At 32.8% G+C, this 18,835-nt stretch overlaps 1 protein-coding gene across 1 annotated transcript in view; it reads left to right on the top strand.

Moving 5' to 3' along the window:
* The window catches only part of LOC135153757 (MAM and LDL-receptor class A domain-containing protein 2-like), a 52,642-nt gene that overhangs the window by 19,986 nt on the left and 13,821 nt on the right, over window positions 1–18,835 (top strand). The window contains exons 18-27 of the mRNA XM_064097889.1: window positions 132–291; window positions 1,424–1,713; window positions 1,932–2,042; window positions 2,480–2,681; window positions 4,209–4,481; window positions 5,672–5,799; window positions 6,296–6,503; window positions 6,816–7,072; window positions 7,695–7,859; window positions 8,247–8,493. Coding sequence (XP_063953959.1) covers window positions 132–291; window positions 1,424–1,713; window positions 1,932–2,042; window positions 2,480–2,681; window positions 4,209–4,481; window positions 5,672–5,799; window positions 6,296–6,503; window positions 6,816–7,072; window positions 7,695–7,859; window positions 8,247–8,493 — 2,041 coding nt within the window. The remainder of the gene's footprint in view (window positions 1–131; window positions 292–1,423; window positions 1,714–1,931; window positions 2,043–2,479; window positions 2,682–4,208; window positions 4,482–5,671; window positions 5,800–6,295; window positions 6,504–6,815; window positions 7,073–7,694; window positions 7,860–8,246; window positions 8,494–18,835) is intronic.

Genomic DNA, 18,835 nt, shown 5'->3' with positions numbered 1-18,835 from the left:
CGAAATCTTTCTATCTGAAAGGCTGATAGTAAATTTGTTATAGAAATTGTGTATTTGTTATAACAAGTCTCTATGAAACAGAACCCTGCATGTACACTCCCAAAAAGTACATTCTTTTAAACATCTTTCAGGAGCCAACGGGTGGTCTTTGGCGCAAAGCATCGATAGAAGTAGCTTCCAAGAATGACAATGTTTTCACCTTCAAGCTGGCTGTCAAGAAGGCTGTTTCAGGTGTCTTTGCCGCACTTGATGATATCTTTGTCAAAGATCAGCAGTGTACAGGACAACTAGGTACGATATCTTCAGTGTTGCCACTTTGAATGGGATTATTGTACAAATTAAAAGGGAAAATCACTTGTCTCATTACACGCTACAAAAGCACTTCCATGCATTTGAAAAGACCCTGAGGGCATATTTGATGTGATTCCACAAAGTCCAATTTGACCCGTAATGCCAAAATTAATTGTCACGTTACCAAGCAATTTTAATATCAGTATTTAACAATCTGATTATTTGTTGATTATTGAATTAATTATTTGATACCCTAGTATGGATTGGCACTAGTTCTTTTTAAATGTGTAATGTTGCTTTTAAAAATAAGCAAGATTTTACAATTATAACATGGGTAGCAACCTTTTTTTTGCCTCAAAAGAGTTCTTCACAGGTATTAGGAGACTGTCTTCCGACAATTTGAGACTGCCACCATTGCTGTATTGTTAAAATACAGCCTTTTTAAGCTGCACTCAATTTTTTTTTTAATTTTGAGATACAAGGTTTTATCAGCCCAGCCACAAAATTTTTTATCGTGTGATGTAATATTTGGTTCAGTCATGAAGTACATGTAATGCTAGCCAGTGGAAACAGTCAACCATTTTTGTGCAGTCTTGAAATTATATTACAATCTGGACATTACAGGCCACAAACATCCCACCGCTGCCACTACTTTGTATTCTGGTATGTGATACAGAAAATTAGAGTGACTCTCGCAAAAAGGGAGGGGAAATTGGCATATGGTCTTTATACTTGCAATTAATGAATTCCTTGAAAGTTCACTAAAATCGATTTGATGATTATTTTCTTTTTGATTTTGCCAAACAGACTGGCTGCAAATCATTTTTGTAGTGTTATATGATGTTTGTATTTACTTTATGTCCACAAACAAAGACCTTGGTAAAAAAAAGGTTAAAACATTTTTCTTTGTTACAAGTGCATTTGTTCACCATATTGTGTACAAGTTCATTTATCTTTTGAAGTGTGTACCAAGAACGTGTTTCGCATGTTTTTACATGGTTAATTCTCTTAAAAATGAGATTAAAGACATTGTTTTAAGTTTAAGTCCCTCCCTAAAATATAGTTTAAATTAATTCAAATGTCATCAAAATATTGCTTGATGATGAAATGAACATTAACTTTTTTTCGGCAGGGTCATGTGACTTTGAGGTTGACACCTGTGATTGGACAAACACCCAGAATGCTGATGAGATTGATTGGCTACGGCATAGTGGTTCTACGGGTGCCCCAGACACTGGCCCGACCTTTGACCACACCACGGGCACCCCATCAGGGTGGTATATGTACCTGGACTCCACGCTTGGTACCTATGGGAGCAGGGCAAGACTGGAGTCTTCGAGCCTAGATCCTCCAGAGGACTTTGTCTGCTTCAGTCTGTGGTATCATATGACCTGCAGTGATGACAGTAAAAACAAGCTGACAGTAAGTAAAAAGTCCAGTATTCACTAAGTTGATATCAGTTGATATCAAATTAGAAAAAGAAATGTTATCAATGATTAATACCATTGCTTCTTAAACACCTGAATGCACCTAGATTTAGTTCTCCAATTTTTTAAGATCTCTGGAGATAAAGATCTGATCCATCGTGTTGGGTCCTATTGATTACCTCTCCCTCATTATTTTTACTTTGCAAAAATCAGGTAGCCTGGGAAACTGCATACCAGACCAACATTATCTGGTCTTTCACTGGCGTTGCTGAAGATGAATGGAACTTTAGACAATTAACATTCAGTATCAGCAGGCAGTATAGAGTAAGTAGAAAGAGGCCCAATTATGTGGGTTTAACCCATTCAACACAATTATCCATATTTGTTGTGGTTTGCTTGAAAACTTTTCAAGCAGAATAACAAAAATACATCAGAGAGAAGAGAAAAAACAAAAAAAAACACAATATCGATGTAAGATATCTATGTTCAAAATGTGAAGAATGTATTGAAAATTGTCAAGAATAATACAAATATAGAAATATCCTTAAATACATACATATTTGTGCATATTTGCATGAATTAAAGATTAATTGAGATATTCATCTGACATTGAACCAAACACCCAAATGAATTAATTGCAGGTTACATGGGATATTTTGGCAATTTTGGAGGAAAAATAACCATGAGTAATTTTTTTACTAGTGTTGTGTTGCAAACTGTACAATAAAAATAGACTATTTTCTTTCCTTAAATCTCCCTAGATAATGATAGAGGGAGTGCTTGCCGATACTGCAGCCTGTGATATTGCTATCGATGACTTGTACCTCTTCAACGGTGCTTGCAGTGCTGACACCACCCCTCCTCCACCGTTCACTTGTCAGACGGGAGACGAGAAAGTAGATCCTAGCAAGGTTTGTGATATGAGACCCGACTGCACCGATGAGTCTGATGAGAAGAACTGTGGTGAGTTTAATCACGTAATTGGTTTTACTTTCCTATTCCACTTTAGTTAATCTTGCATAAATCAACCTTCCATTAGTTGAAAAGTGACCCAATTTGAAGGAATTTTATAGACCAGGGGGATGTTTCACAAAGACTTGTGTGTGACTTAAGGCCACCGCCCACCTTACGATTGGTCTGCGACCCGATTTGGAATGACACGTAGTAGGATTTGATGCTAATATTGAAACATGGAATATCTTACTGTGTAATGTTCTAAATCGCAAAAGAATACCTATGTTCAAATATGTGACTATGCTATCATCATTATTAGAATAAAAGCGAATTTAATATCTTGTCGTAATGACGTCATAGCAATCGTACGATTTGCTACGATTTTAAACTACTTTATCATTTACTCCACAAAAAAGACTTGCAATCATCCAAAATTGTTATATCAGTATTCTTTCAGTAAATTTGAACCTATTATAAAAAGATACTTTTCATTCACATTTCAGAAAATGAGCAAAATGCGATTTGTTCCAAAATCGGATCGTGGAACAGTCGTATTAAGGTGTGCGGTGGACTTTATATAGAGTCGCACTTAAATCCAGATTCATGCGGGATATAGTATAACTCATCACTGCACTGGTCAGATCATGCTCAGAGGACCTGCGCTACTGCATGTTAATTGATGAGAATTCAGCTTTAATATAACGTGCGCGTCGGCCTTTAGCACAAATTCGAGTCACACTTAAATGTTTATGAAACCCACCAGATTATTCAAAATATGTTTATATACTTCTTTGCGCAATCTCTTTGAGATTTCTGTTGTGCCATAAGATCAACCTAGGCAAAGTTACCTGTATCATTTTCACAACTATTAATCTACATTTGTCCGTGAGACACAAGATGAGTTGGTAAGAAGGTGAAAGTCATATGAACTATCATGGTTACCATTAGTGATTTACTTTAACTAGGCATTGAGGCTTAGCTTCATAGGGATGTTGCAAACTGTTCCAGAGAAAAATTTGTTTAGTATAAATATATGCAGTATTTTTTTTTCTATAATAGAAGATAAATATTAAAAAAGAAAATGATGGATTATTATTGTTAGTAGTGAAAAAAATTGATATTTATAACCCAGAGCAATGAAATGTAATGATATAATGACTGTAATAATAATATATGGCTGTATGTCTATGGGAGCTCTTGTAAATAAATGGACCTAAATCTACCATCACTTATCCTATTAGTAAATCTTAAACGGAATCAGACAAATTCATATGCAAATTTATGCATATTTTGATGCTATCTCTCCAAGAACTTGCACTTTTGAAGATGTTATAGTAATCCATTGAATATGCTAATTTATGCACATTTTGGTGTTATCCCTCCAGGAACTTGAACATTTGAAGACATGAAAAATCATTTATATGCTAATTTTTGCTTTCTTTAATGTTCCTCCAGGAACTTGCACATTTAAAGATATAATAGAAATTCATTACATATGCTAATTTGTGCAAATTTTGATGTTATCGATCCCTCCAGGAACCTGCGCATTTGAGGAACCCGATGACCAGTGCGGTTATACCAGCGATCCAGCAGGCCTGCTACCGTGGATACCGCAGGGAGTGGGAGTCTCCCCCACCCCAGCTACCAACCTTCCCTTACCTTCTTTGTTCATCAATAATACATACATGATAGTAGATAGGACGGCCGTTCCTGTAGTGGGTGGAGATTATCCTCGTCTTGTAAGCCCTTGGATACAGGAGGCTGGATCCAACTGTCTCCTTGTCTTCTGGTATTATCTTGCTGGTGCAGGTAAGTATATGGGCAGTGGATAGCCCTGTCTTAGGAATGCTTGTGATTGAGCCGATCAACCACAACTATGGAAAGCCAGCAACATCAATATCTAAAATGCACATTTGTTCAAAATACTATCTAGATATATTGTATATTCATGCATTAATCGTTTTCTTGAAACTTCATCGTGCTTCTCTTTGTTCACAAAGGACATTGTGTAAATTTCCTGTAGAAAAATTATGACAATGATGGATTTCTATATAGTTGGGTTTGATCGGATCAATTGTAACTCTTTGTAAGACAGGGCCCAGAAGAGAAGTAAAATAAATTTGGGGAGCGTTTCATGAAAGGACATGTCGGGCGTCCTATCCGGCAAGACCTGTTTTATCTGACAGTTACCATAGTAACAGTGCCTCACAGCCAGCAAGAATCAAATAAAGTTGCAGATCTGACAAACTTATTTGACAAAATTATTGATGAAACGCTCCCCTTGAGTCTCTGTCATGTTTTCCATTATAATAGTAATAAAAGTATAAAAGTAATGATGTATAGCATTTATAATGCATCAAATATCTATTGCCTATTCATTTTTACTACCTTATATGATACATGTATGAGCAGTGTGAAGAAAAGAAATCTTTTTATGGCCATCTTATTTCAACATTCTTTGTTTTATGGCATCCTGCACAAATTCTAACTTTTTGTTCTTGACACAGGTGCAATCAACTTTACCCCTGACTTTCCTTTCTTTTCTTATTGATTGTTTTTCATAATTAGATAGTCTTCTCTTACTATGAAGTATATTACAAAATTTTTATCAAACCTTCTCAAACTTAAGAATACACTTCAAATTTATTCTTCATTCTCACTCATGATTTATAATTGTTTATTTCTCATTGTGTTGATATCGTTGTTTGCATCGATGCCATAAATAACACTGTGTGATGATTGTTATCGTTTACTTTTACTCTTACTTTTCCATTAATAACTAGATTAATTGATCAATTTTATTTCTCCAGATAAAATTCAGACATAGAATAATAAATCTTTCTGTTCAAAACAATGGATAAAAATACAATTAATGTAATGTAAACACATATTATTATCATTATCAGTTAGAATTATTAAAGTCAATACTGCCATTGTTTAGGATGAATATTAATTTCTACTCTTATTTTTTTGTTGATATAACACTTTCATTTATTTAGATGACATCATTGTCACATATAAGACTTCTCCTTCTGAAGAAACCATTATGTACCGGGCTGATATTCCAATAAGTGGATCTTGGCAGCAAGCAATTCTAACCGTACAGCGGATAAGAAGGCCCTTCCAGGTAAAAAAACATTCAATATAGATTATTGTCTATTAAAGCCTTAATTGATTTTAGATGTTAGAATGTTTTTTAGAAAAGGTTTGATTAATCATACATCTACGTACAGAATAATTGTAGTGGTCCTGTTTATAACATTGACAACAATTTCATTTTTTTGTAGATGTACATATTGCATTGCAATGATTCATGCTGCCTCATTTACTTTCATATGATCGGCCAAGAAGAAACACAGTACATGAAAAATTGAGAAGTTATTAAAGCCTTACTTAGCCCAATTGCATGAAAGTTACTACAGTATATTTTTGTTATCATTTTTATTAACAACCATGGTATAATACTCAACATCCAATTAACAGCTTGGATTCCCCTGGAAGTTACATTGGATGCGATGACGAAGATACCACAATTTTGATGTAACGTCCAGGGCCCTGAAGAAAGAAGCAAAGACAGAACCATTTCTTAAGAACACAAAATTTCTATATCTTTCACATTATAGATCAATTTCCTTGGACTGCTGGACTATAGCACCGAGGGAGGCATTATAGCTGTCACCGATATTGAACTCACCCTCTGTGGTTTCCCAGAGCCACAGACGTCTTGCAAGGACGGAGAGTTCACATGTTCCAACAGAGCTTGCATCAGCATGCCTCTGGTCTGTAACTTTGCGGATGATTGTGGAGACTTCTCGGACGAGTTGCAGTGTGGTATGTTTTTTTTTTTTACACCTGAGGATGGTCGGATCGGGATAGATGTAGGATAGAATTGTATAAGGGTCCTGATTTTGTCTGTGTCTGTAATCCAAAGTTTTAAGTTTGGTTTTATGGAATGGGATGGGTTGGGTTGCACTTTGAAAAAAATTAATGTAGTGCATCCTCTATCCATAACAAAGCTCTTACATTAAGGTAAGGTAAGGTGGTAAGCCTTCGGCATCGTGTTTGATGTTGAATCAAATTTGGACCTGAGCATATCTTACTTGCTAGATTTATCTGCTCTTTTTCCCCTGTCTCTATCAGCAGACCCAGACACCTACCCAGGTCGATGTGACTTTGAGTCCAGCATGTGTTCTTACACAAACATCCCCGCTGACTACGCATGGGTGCGAACGTCTGGAGCGCTTACCAAGAATGTGAAGTACGCACCTACTCGGGATCATACCACCAACGACGTAGGGGGCGGTTATTTGCTGGCAGATCCAGTGGGAACAAAACCTGGGGATGTAGCAAGGATCTCATCACCCGTCTTTCAACCAACTGGTCAGACATCCTCTTGTATGGTCAGTATATGTTGCTCGTTCTATGTAGGCTAGTCACTTTGTGTGTTGTGGTTAATAGCGATTTTGACTTGCCTTGTAATCAGAAGGTCGTATGTACATACCATAACAAGGATCTAGTGTCTGTTCTACTTTTGTCACCTACCAAATGTCAACCAAATGTACCATTGTGGGTAGCAGGATCATTCTTGTTAAGAATTATATATATGTATCTATTTACAACAGTATTCATACTTTATGTAATACTTTGAAATGTGTATCTTTATGTTCATAACATCTCAAGCAAAATGCACATATACACAAGTATACATATGCATATATATATATATCTGACAGCCCCCCCCCCCAATGTAATGTAATTTTCAAAGTGGTTATATAACCCTTGAGGATATCTTTTCAACGTCATCAAAGCTACTGTATTTCTGAAAACTTTTTTGATCTTCAGAATTTAAACCTGTGTCCTGACGAAATTACCTTGTAGTTGTGCAAGGTCTTTTGCTAATAAACTCCATCGTGTCATCATACAACATACATTTATCCAGAATGGGTGTTTAATATCAGCGTAAGAGATGGGAAATGGAATGTGTTGATGTGGTTGTGCCTTTTAAATCTTTCTGTTTGGTAGATTTCTATGTCAGTATTTCTGCATGGACCTGATGCGTGTGTTCTGAACATATACACAAGGACCTCCATAGGGGGTCTACTTACCCTGCTCTATAGAATACCTACACTTGATATGGATTGGTTTGGAAAGTACAATCAAATCATCACTGTACTTGACAGATTCCAGGTAAGAACCCTCTTACACAGTCATTTATTTTGATTGTAAGTTTATGGCAAACCCTGTATAAAAGTGGAAATTAATTGTAATTGTGAATGTACCAATTATATTGCTTTGTGTAACAGGGCTAAAGTCATGTGATCTGTTTAAAGCTGTAATAATTGTTTATTTCTGTTTCAATATCATTTTCAAAAGCACATGTTTGATTTTCTGAGCCCCAATTCCTGAAAGTCACTATGGCGGTAAAGTCACCATCCACTGTTAACGGCCATAGTAACAACTGGTCAATTTGCATTGGAAAAAACAGATTTTGCGTAGTGATGCTAATAAATTAATCAATGAACAATTATGAAATTGGTCAAAGTAAAATGATGATGGTCTCGCCATCTAATGTAGGTAGTCATAGAGGCAGTTACTGGTGGAGGACCTAACGGAGCCATCGCCATCGATGACATTGTGTTTTCAAACTGTGACCTCTCTAACGATCCTCTTCCGGCGGGCGTGACACCTCCTCCACCGACCACCCCGCTCCCCTGCCCAATTGCCACGGATTACCAATGTGGAGATGGACAGTGTATACCCATGGATCAACTGTGTGACTTCATCACACAGTGTGCAAATGGAAGGGATGAACAAAGCTGTGGTACGATACAAAAGGATTTTTTTCCATCTGATGTTTCAAACGAAAAATGTACTAACAATTAATTCAGAGCTTTGAGAAATGAATCTGAATTTTTACCATTCCAAGATGTTTGATAAGATTTCCTTATTTTCCTGGATGATGTCACAAAACGCTTTAATGGGAAATTGTGTTTGTTGTTTTTTAAACATACTTTCTTTAGGTGTTATGTAACAAATCTGTGTCTTTTCCATTATATTCTACGCCAAACCGCTGAGCGTACCATTGTCTATTCTCTACTACGGATGAGTGCTCTTGCCATTCAAGACGCCATCATGCACAGCTCTCTCGTGCACCATACCTACAGTGCTGCGATGGAATAACCCATTTAAAATGGAATAACTCAAATAAAAAAGACCTAGATACATGTAGGTAATAAAAAATAAAATGGAATAATTAACCCACCTAAAATAGAACCAAATAAATGATAAAAAGTCACATGAATGAAATTAAAATGGAAAAATTAACCCAAACAAAAAAGTACTAAATTAGAAAGCAAAGTTGAAAAACCCAACTAAAGTGAAACTAAACTAATAAAAATCAAATGGAATAACCCAATTAAAATGGAATAAACCAAATAAAAGAAAACTAAAGTAAAAAATAAGACGGAATAACCCAAGAAAAATAAAACTAAATTAATAATTGAAAATCAAATGGAATTACCCCAAAAAATAACCCTTAATAATAAAAACATGAAATGGAATAACCCAACAAAAATAGAACTAAATCAATAATTTATAGTCACATGTACTACATTAAAATGGAATAATCCAAACATAAAAAAACTAAATTAGAAAACAAAATTGAATAACGAATAATAAAAAAACTAAAGTTAATCTGGTAAAACCCAAATAAAAAAACCTACTGAGTAATAAAAAATAAACTGAAATAACTTAAGTAAAATAGAACAAAATTATTAATTAAAAATCAGAAGGAATGACTCAATTGAAATGGAATAATCCAACTAAAATTGAAAAGCCCAATTAAAAAAGAACTAATTCTATAATTAAGTAACAAAATGGAATAACCCAACTAAAATTTAATAGCCCAAATGAAAATAGAAGTAATTTAATAATAAGTAACATAACGGAATAACCCAACTTAAATGGAATAGCCCAAATAAAAAAGAACTAATTCTATAATAAATAATAAAATGGAATAACCCAACGAAAATGGAATATCCCAAATAAAAAAGAACTTGACTAATAATTAAGTAACAAAATGGAATAACCCAACTAAAATGGAATAGCCCAAATAAAAGTAGAAGTAATTTAATAATAAGTAGCAAAATGGAATAACCCATCTTAAATGGAAAAGCCCAAATAAAAAAGAACTAATTCTATAATAAATAACAAAATGGAATAACCAAACTAAAATGGAATAGCCCAAATAAGTATAGAAGTAATTTAATTCTGATTATCAGTTATGTAGATATGATGAAAACAAGAATTTTACAAAATGGCGCGTAGACAATGTCATGACCAGATGACCATGAAAAGCTAGGTATGCCGTCTCCATGATAGACTCTATACATGACGAAAAATTCAGCAAAATTGATACAGCCGATTCGGAGAAAAGTTGGCGACAAACATAGGTGTGAAAATTAAATAAATAAATAAAGAAATAAATAAAGAAAATTCTGACGAAATCAAGAGGTGATATGTCAGAGACAGACCACCTAATTAAACAGATTTAATAGATAGATAGATATTAGATAGACAGACAAATAAATGGACATAATTATTCAAACAGATCAATAGACATTAGATTGAAAGATAAAAAGATAGACATACAGATAGATATACATATTCAATCAGATAGATGGATAGTCGGATAGATAGATAGATGGATTGGATGATATATAGAATTTAGGTGGATAGATTGATAGAAGATAGATAGATAAACATACATAATAATTGAAACATATAAATATATATTAGATTGAAAGATAAATGGATCAATAGACAGATAGACAGACAAATTCAAACAGATAGATATACGATAGATAGATAGATAGAAAATAGATAGAGAGACAGACAGACATATAGATAGAGAGATAGATAGAAAGAAAGAAAGAAAGAAAGAAAGATAGATAAATATATCATGTAGGTAGATAGATATACAGATAGACAGACAGACATATAGATAGATAGAGAGCGAGAGAGAGAGAGAGACAGATAGATAGATTGATATAGAAAGATAGACATATTCAAACAGGTAGATATATATTAGAGAAATAGGTAGATAGATAGTTAGCCGGAAAGACATACATATAGATAGATAGATAGAGAGATAGAGGCAGATAGATGGATAGATAGATTGATAGATAGATAGATAGACATATTTAAACAGATAGATATATATACTAGACAGAGAGAAAGATCGATAGAAAGATAGACAGATAGATAGATATACAATGTAGGTAGAGAGACAGACAGACATATGGATAGATAGATAGAGTGAGAAAGAGAGAGAGACATATTCAAACAGATAGATATATACTAGACAGAGCGATAGATAGATAGATATGTCATGTAGGTAGATAGATAGACAGACAGATAGATGGATAGAAAGATAGATGGATTTATAACATAGATAGCGGATAGATAGACGGATATAGATAGATGTAATATGAAAAAAGTAATTATAGTCTGTTTTATTTTGCAAAATTTTAACTATTATTTATTACAATTCTTATAATTGATCGTGTGCAAGATAGTAAAAAAAAAAAAAAATCATGGTCACCCTCGGACTCGAACCCCTGCCCGCATGACTGAATGACATGCAAGATTGAGCTACAATATTTCCCATAGACCTTACACGTACATGTATGCAAAATACGAGAATCTCAAATCCAAATTTGCAAGTGAAATACGGGCATGATCCCGGCATCTGATCAAAAAATGGAGGGATTAGTTGCAAAAGCTTAGAATTTCAGCTACAACATACTAAAAGCTCAGGGAAAACTGACAAGAAAAAATGGAGATATGGCTCACGAAATAGAGGTCATGTCCCATAGAGATTACACGTAAAATGAGTGAAAATGACATGCCTTTATTATTTGCAATTTTTTAGGATGATTTGTTTATTAAAATGAAAAAAAAGGCAATAACTCAGAAAGAGTAAGACCTAAGCTACAACATATCCAAAATTGGGCGAAAATTGACCAATATTCACAGAGTTAGAGCCAAATTTGCATAATTATTATGACGTCTTAACACGCAAAATGGATATTTTGAGTTCCGACGCCATTTTGATGACGTCAAAATATACGTTAGGGTCCAATGAGACATGAAATCATATGTATGATTCATACTCTATCAAAATATGAAAAAAAAATTGGGGATCCCCGTTCGTTCTGAAGAGCTACAGTGAATTTTTATAGGCATGTTTTTGCCCATATAGAGCCTATGGAAAGAGCTCGCACGCACGCGTGCTGCAACCTTTAATGGGTGCTCATTCCCTCATTAATAATCGTAGACAGCTGATCGAGGTATCAATTTGATCAGAATTATATCAATAATAGATAGGCATAAAAAAACAGCGAATTTATGCTGCGTAACGCCGCACATACGTGCACGCGCGCACATAAGTGCACACGCGCAAAATGTTGAAATGATTAAAATGACCTGAAACGTACCCACAATTTTTCATAGGCCATTTTGAGCATTTTCTAAACTTTGATGCGCGCATCATGACCTTTACATGACCTTTGATTGCATCGACAATTGACCTTTGACCTAAAGTTTATTTGATGTAAATATGACTGATTATTGATTATCTGTTATGTAGATATGATGAAAACAAAAATTTAACAAAATGGCGCGTAGACGACTAAGTAACAAAATGCAATAACCCAACTTAAATGGAATAGCCCTAATAAAACAAAATTTATTTTCATAATAAAAAATAAAATGGAATAGCCCAAATAAAAAAGAACTTGACTAATAATTAAGTAACAAAATGGAATAACCCAACTAAAATTTAATAGCCCAAATAAAAATAGAAGTAATTTAATAATAAGTAACAAAACGGAATAACCCAACTTAAATGGAAAACCCATCAAAAATGGAATAGCCCAAATAAAAAAGAACTTGACTAATAATTAAGTATAAAATGGAATAACCCAACTAAAATGGAATAGCCCAAATAAAAATAGAAGTAATTTAATAATTAAGTAACAAAATGGAATAACCCAACGAAAATGAAATAGCCCAAATAAAAAAGAACTTGATTAATAATTAAGTAACAAAATGGAATAACCCAACTAAAATTTAATAGCCCAAATAAAAATAGAAGTAATTTAATAACAAGTGACAAAACGGAATAACCCAACTTAAATGGAATAGCCCAAATAAAAAAGAACTAATTCTATAATAAATAACAAAATGGAATAGCCCAAATAAAAAAGAACTTGACTAATAATTAAGTAACAAAATGGAATAACCCAACTAAAATGGAATAGCCCAAATAAAAATAGAAGTAATTTAATAATAAGTAACAAAACGGAATAACCCAACTTAAATGGAATAGCCCAAATATAAAAGAACTAATTCTATAATAAATAACAAAATGGAATAGCCCAAATAAAAAAGAACTTGACTAATAATTAAGTAACAAAATGGAATAACCCAACTAAAATGGAATAACCCAAATAAAAAAAGAACTAATTCTATAATAAATAATAAAATGGAATAACCCAACGAAAATGGAATAGCCCAAATAAAAAAGAACTTGACTAATAATTAAATAACAAAATGGAATAACCTAATTAAAATGGAATAGCCCAAATAAAAATAGAAGTAATTTGATAATTAAACACAAAATGGAATAACACAACTAAAATGGAATAGCCCAAATAAAAAAGAACTAATTTAATAATTAAGTAACAAAATGGAATAACCCAACGAAAATGGAATAGCCCAAATAAAAAAAAACTTGACTAATAATTAAGTAACAAAATGGAATAACCCAACTAAAATTTAATAGCCCAAATAAAAATAGAAGTAATTTAATAATAAGTAACATAACGGAATAACCCAACTTAAATGGAATAGCCCAAATAAAAAAGAACTAATTCTATAATAAATAATAAAATGGAATAACCCAACGAAAATGGAATATCCCAAATAAAAAAGAACTTGACTAATAATTAAGTAACAAAATGGAATAACCCAACTAAAATGGAATAGCCCAAATAAAAGTAGAAGTAATTTAATAATAAGTAGCAAAATGGAATAACCCAACTTAAATGGAATTGCCCAAATAAAAAAGAACTAATTCTATAATAAATAACAAAATGGAATAACCAAACTAAAATGGAATAGCCCAAATAAGTATAGAAGTAATTTAATTCTGATTATCAGTTATGTAGATATGATGAAAACAAGAATTTTACAAAATGGCGCGTAGACAAAGTCATGACCAGATGACCATGAAAAGCTAGGTATGCCGTCTCCATGATAGACTCTATACATGACGAAAAATTCAGCAAAATTGATACAGCCGATTCGGAGAAAAGTTGGCGACAAACATAGGTGTGAAAATTAAATAAATAAAGAAATAAATAAATAAAGAAAATTCTGACGAAATCAAGAGGTGATATGTCAGAGACAGACCACCTAATTAAACAGATTTAATAGATAGATAGATATTAGATAGACAGACAAATAAATGGACATAATTATTCAAACAGATCAATAGACATTAGATTGAAAGATAAAAAGATAGACATACAGATAGATATACATATTCAATCAGATAGATGGATAGTCGGATAGATAGATAGATGGATTGGATGATATATAGAATTTAGGTGGATAGATTGATAGAAGATAGATAGATAAACATACATAATAATTGAAACATATAAATATATATTAGATTGAAAGATAAATGGATCAATAGACAGATAGACAGACAAATTCAAACAGATAGATAGATAGATAGAAAATAGATAGAGAGACAGACAGACATATAGATAGAGAGATAGATAGAAAGAAAGAAAGAAAGAAAGAAAGAAAGATAGATAAATATATCATGTAGGTAGATAGATATACAGATAGACAGACAGACATATAGATAGATAGAGAGCGAGAGAGAGAGAGAGACAGATAGATAGATTGATATAGAAAGATAGACATATTCAAACAGGTAGATATATATTAGAGAAATAGGTAGATAGATAGTTAGCCGGAAAGACATACATATAGATAGATAGATAGAGAGATAGAGGCAGATAGATGGATAGATAGATTGATAGATAGATAGATAGACATATTTAAACAGATAGATATATATACTAGACAGAGAGAAAGATCGATAGAAAGATAGACAGATAGATAGATATACAATGTAGGTAGATAGACAGACAGACATATGGATAGATAGATAGAGTGAGAAAGAGAGAGAGACATATTCAAACAGATAGATATATACTAGACAGAGCGATAGATAGATAGATATGTCATGTAGGTAGATAGATAGACAGACAGATAGATAGATAGAAAGATAGATGGATTTATAACATAGATAGCGGATAGATAGACGGATATAGATAGATGTAATATGAAAAAAGTAATTATAGTCTGTTTTATTTTGCAAAATTTTAACTATTATTTATTACAATTCTTATAATTCTTGCTACCCCAAATAGCGATTTCGCCGAGATCCGGGAAAATTCCTGTAACGCGCATTGCATTATGGGATAGCTTTTCGGTATAACAACTTCCTGTTCGGAAGTCCAATGCACTGTTTTGCCATTCAGATCAACAGTGCCGTCATGCACAACAACACAAAGTCGCTTTCGCTCGGAAAGTTCGTGATCACAACCTTCTCTTTCACGATACAGTTTAACGGCCTTTTCTGCTAAGTCATGCACTAATTCTGCCCGACGCTTTCCATTGCACGGTATTCCTCACCTGTCAGTTAAGATTTTTTTAAGTTCCGAAACTGATTTTTTTTTCCATTTTGTGGTCTAACAGTTACGAAAAGTTGAACGGAATGAATGCTGTATATATTTAGCGTCTAGTCGAATACGATCGTGATGTCAGGCCGGTCGCTAAATGCAAAATTTTAAGATATTCATTTTTTGTTAAATTTTTTTATAACCAAATAAAAACATGAATAAAAATTATTTTCACGTAAAATATATTTTTTATTTTATTTATAATTCAAATGGAATCAAAACTGACCAAGTTAAATAAAAAGTACTATAATCGGCACATATTACGCTGATTGGCATCGATTTCAGCGTGGTGGAAAACTCAGTATCGCGAACCTCGCGCGAGCATGACTCTGAACCGGAAGTGGTGATGACGACCCGACGGAGTGAAAATTATCTCGTCTCGCGCATTATGAGATTTTTGTTCTTATTTGGGGTAGCGAGAATTGATCGTGCGCAAGATTTAAAAAAAAAAAAAAATCATGGTCACCCTCGGACTCGAACCCCTGCCCGCATGACTGAATGACATACAAGATTGAGCTGCAATATTTCCCATAGACCTTACACGTACATGTATGCAAAATACGAGAATCTCAAATCCAAATTTGCAAGTGAAATACGGGCATGATCCCGGCATCTGATCAAAAAATGGAGGGATTAGTTGCAAAAGCTTAGAATTTCAGCTACAACATACTAAAAGCTCAGGGAAAACTGACAAGAAAAAATGGAGATATGGCTCACGAAATAGAGGTCATGTCCCATAGAGATTACACGTAAAATGAGTGAAAATGACATGCCTTTATTATTTGCAATTTTTTAGGATGATTTGTTTATTAAAATGAAAAAAAAGGCAATAACTCAGAAAGAGTAAGACCTAAGCTACAACATATCCAAAATTGGGCGAAAATTGACCAATATTCACAGAGTTAGAGCCAAATTTGCATAATTATTATGACGTCTTAACACGCAAAATGGATATTTTGAGTTCCGACGCCATTTTGATGACGTCAAAATATACGTTAGGGTCCAATGAGACATGAAATCATATGTATGATTCATACTCTATCAAAATATGGAAAAAAAATTGGGGATCCCCATTCGTTCTGAAGAGCTACAGTGAATTTTTATAGGCATGTTTTTGCCCATATAGAGCCCATGGAAAGAGCTCGCACGCACGCGTGCTGCAACCTTTAATGGGTGCTCATTCCCTCATTAATAATCGTAGACAGCTGATCGAGGTATCAATTTGATCAGAATTATATCAATAATAGATAGGCATAAAAAAACAGCGAATTTATGCTGCGTAACGCCGCACATACGTGCACGCGCGCACATAAGTGCACGCGCGCAAAATGTTGAAATGATTAAAATGACCTGAAACGTACCCACAATTTTTCATAGGCCATTTTGAGCATTTTCTAAACTTTGATGCGCGCATCATGACCTTTACATGACCTTTGATTGCATCGACAATTGACCTTTGACCTAAAGTTTATTTGATGTAAATATGACTGATTATTGATTATCTGTTATGTAGATATGATGAAAACAAAAATTTAACAAAATGGCGCGTAGACGACTAAGTAACAAAATGCAATAACCCAACTTAAATGGAATAGCCCTAATAAAACAAAATTTATTTTCATAATAAAAAATAAAATGGAATAGCCCAATGAAAATGGAATAGCCCAAATAAAAAAGAACTTGACTAATAATTAAGTAACAAAATGGAATAACCCAACTAAAATTTAATAGCCCAAATAAAAATAGAAGTAATTTAATAATAAGTAACAAAACGGAATAACCCAACTTAAATGGAATAGCCCAAATAAAAAATAACTAATTCTATAATAAATAAAAAAATGGAATAACCCATCAAAAATGGAATAGCCCAAATAAAAAAGAACTTGACTAATAATTAAGTATAAAATGGAATAACCCAACTAAAATGGAATAGCCCAAATAAAAATAGAAGTAATTTAATAATTAAGTAACAAAATGGAATAACCCAACGAAAATGAAATAGCCCAAATAAAAAAGAACTTGACTAATAATTAAGTAACAAAATGGAATAACCCAACTAAAATTTAATAGCCCAAATAAAAATAGAAGTAATTTAATAACAAGTGACAAAACGGAATAACCCAACTTAAATGGAATAGCCCAAATAAAAAAGAACTAATTCTATAATAAATAACAAAATGGAATAGCCCAAATAAAAAAGAACTTGACTAATAATTAAGTAACAAAATGGAATAACCCAACTAAAATGGAATAGCCCAAATAAAAATAGAAGTAATTTAATAATAAGTAACAAAATGGAATAACCCAACTTAAATGAAATAGCCCAAATATAAAAGAACTAATTCTATAATAAATAACAAAATGGAATAGCCCAAATAAAAAAGAACTTGACTAATAATTAAGTAACAAAATGGAATAACCCAACTAAAATGGAATAGCCCAAATAAAAAAAGAACTAATTCTATAATAAATAATAAAATGGAATAACCCAACGAAAATGGAATAGCCCAAATAAAAAAGAACTTGACTAATAATTAAATAACAAAATGGAATAACCTAATTAAAATGGAATAGCCCAAATAAAAATAGAAGTAATTTGATAATTAAACACAAAATGGAATAACACAACTAAAATGGAATAGCCCAAATAAAAAAGAACTAATTTAATAATTAAGTAACAAAATGGAATAACCCAACGAAAATGGAATAGCCCAAATAAAAAAAAACTTGACTAATAATTAAGTAACAAAATGGAATAACCCAACTAAAATTTAATAGCCCAAATGAAAATAGAAGTAATTTAATAATAAGTAACATAACGGAATAACCCAACTTAAATGGAATAGCCCAAATAAAAAAGAACTAATTCTATAATAAATAATAAAATGGAATAACCCAACGAAAATGGAATATCCCAAATAAAAAAGAACTTTACTAATAATTAAGTAACAAAATGGAATAACCCAACTAAAATGGAATAGCCCAAATAAAAGTAGAAGTAATTTAATAATAAGTAGCAAAATGGAATAACCCAACTTAAATGGAAGTGCCCAAATAAAAAAGAACTAATTCTATAATAAATAACAAAATGGAATAACCGAACTAAAATGGAATAGCCCAAATAAGTATAGAAGTAATTTAATTCTGATTATCAGTTATGTAGATATGATGAAAACAAGAATTTTACAAAATGGCGCGTAGACAATGTCATGACCAGATGACCATGAAAAGCTAGGTATGCCGTCTCCATGATAGACTCTATACATGACGAAAAATTCAGCAAAATTGATACAGCCGATTCGGAGAAAAGTTGGCGACAAACATAGGTGTGAAAATTAA

Source organism: Lytechinus pictus, chromosome 3 (assembly GCF_037042905.1).
Source record: "Lytechinus pictus isolate F3 Inbred chromosome 3, Lp3.0, whole genome shotgun sequence".
NCBI lineage: Eukaryota > Metazoa > Echinodermata > Echinoidea > Temnopleuroida > Toxopneustidae > Lytechinus > Lytechinus pictus.
Note: the sequence above shows the minus strand (reverse complement) of the source record. Positions and strands in the feature narration are given on the sequence as shown.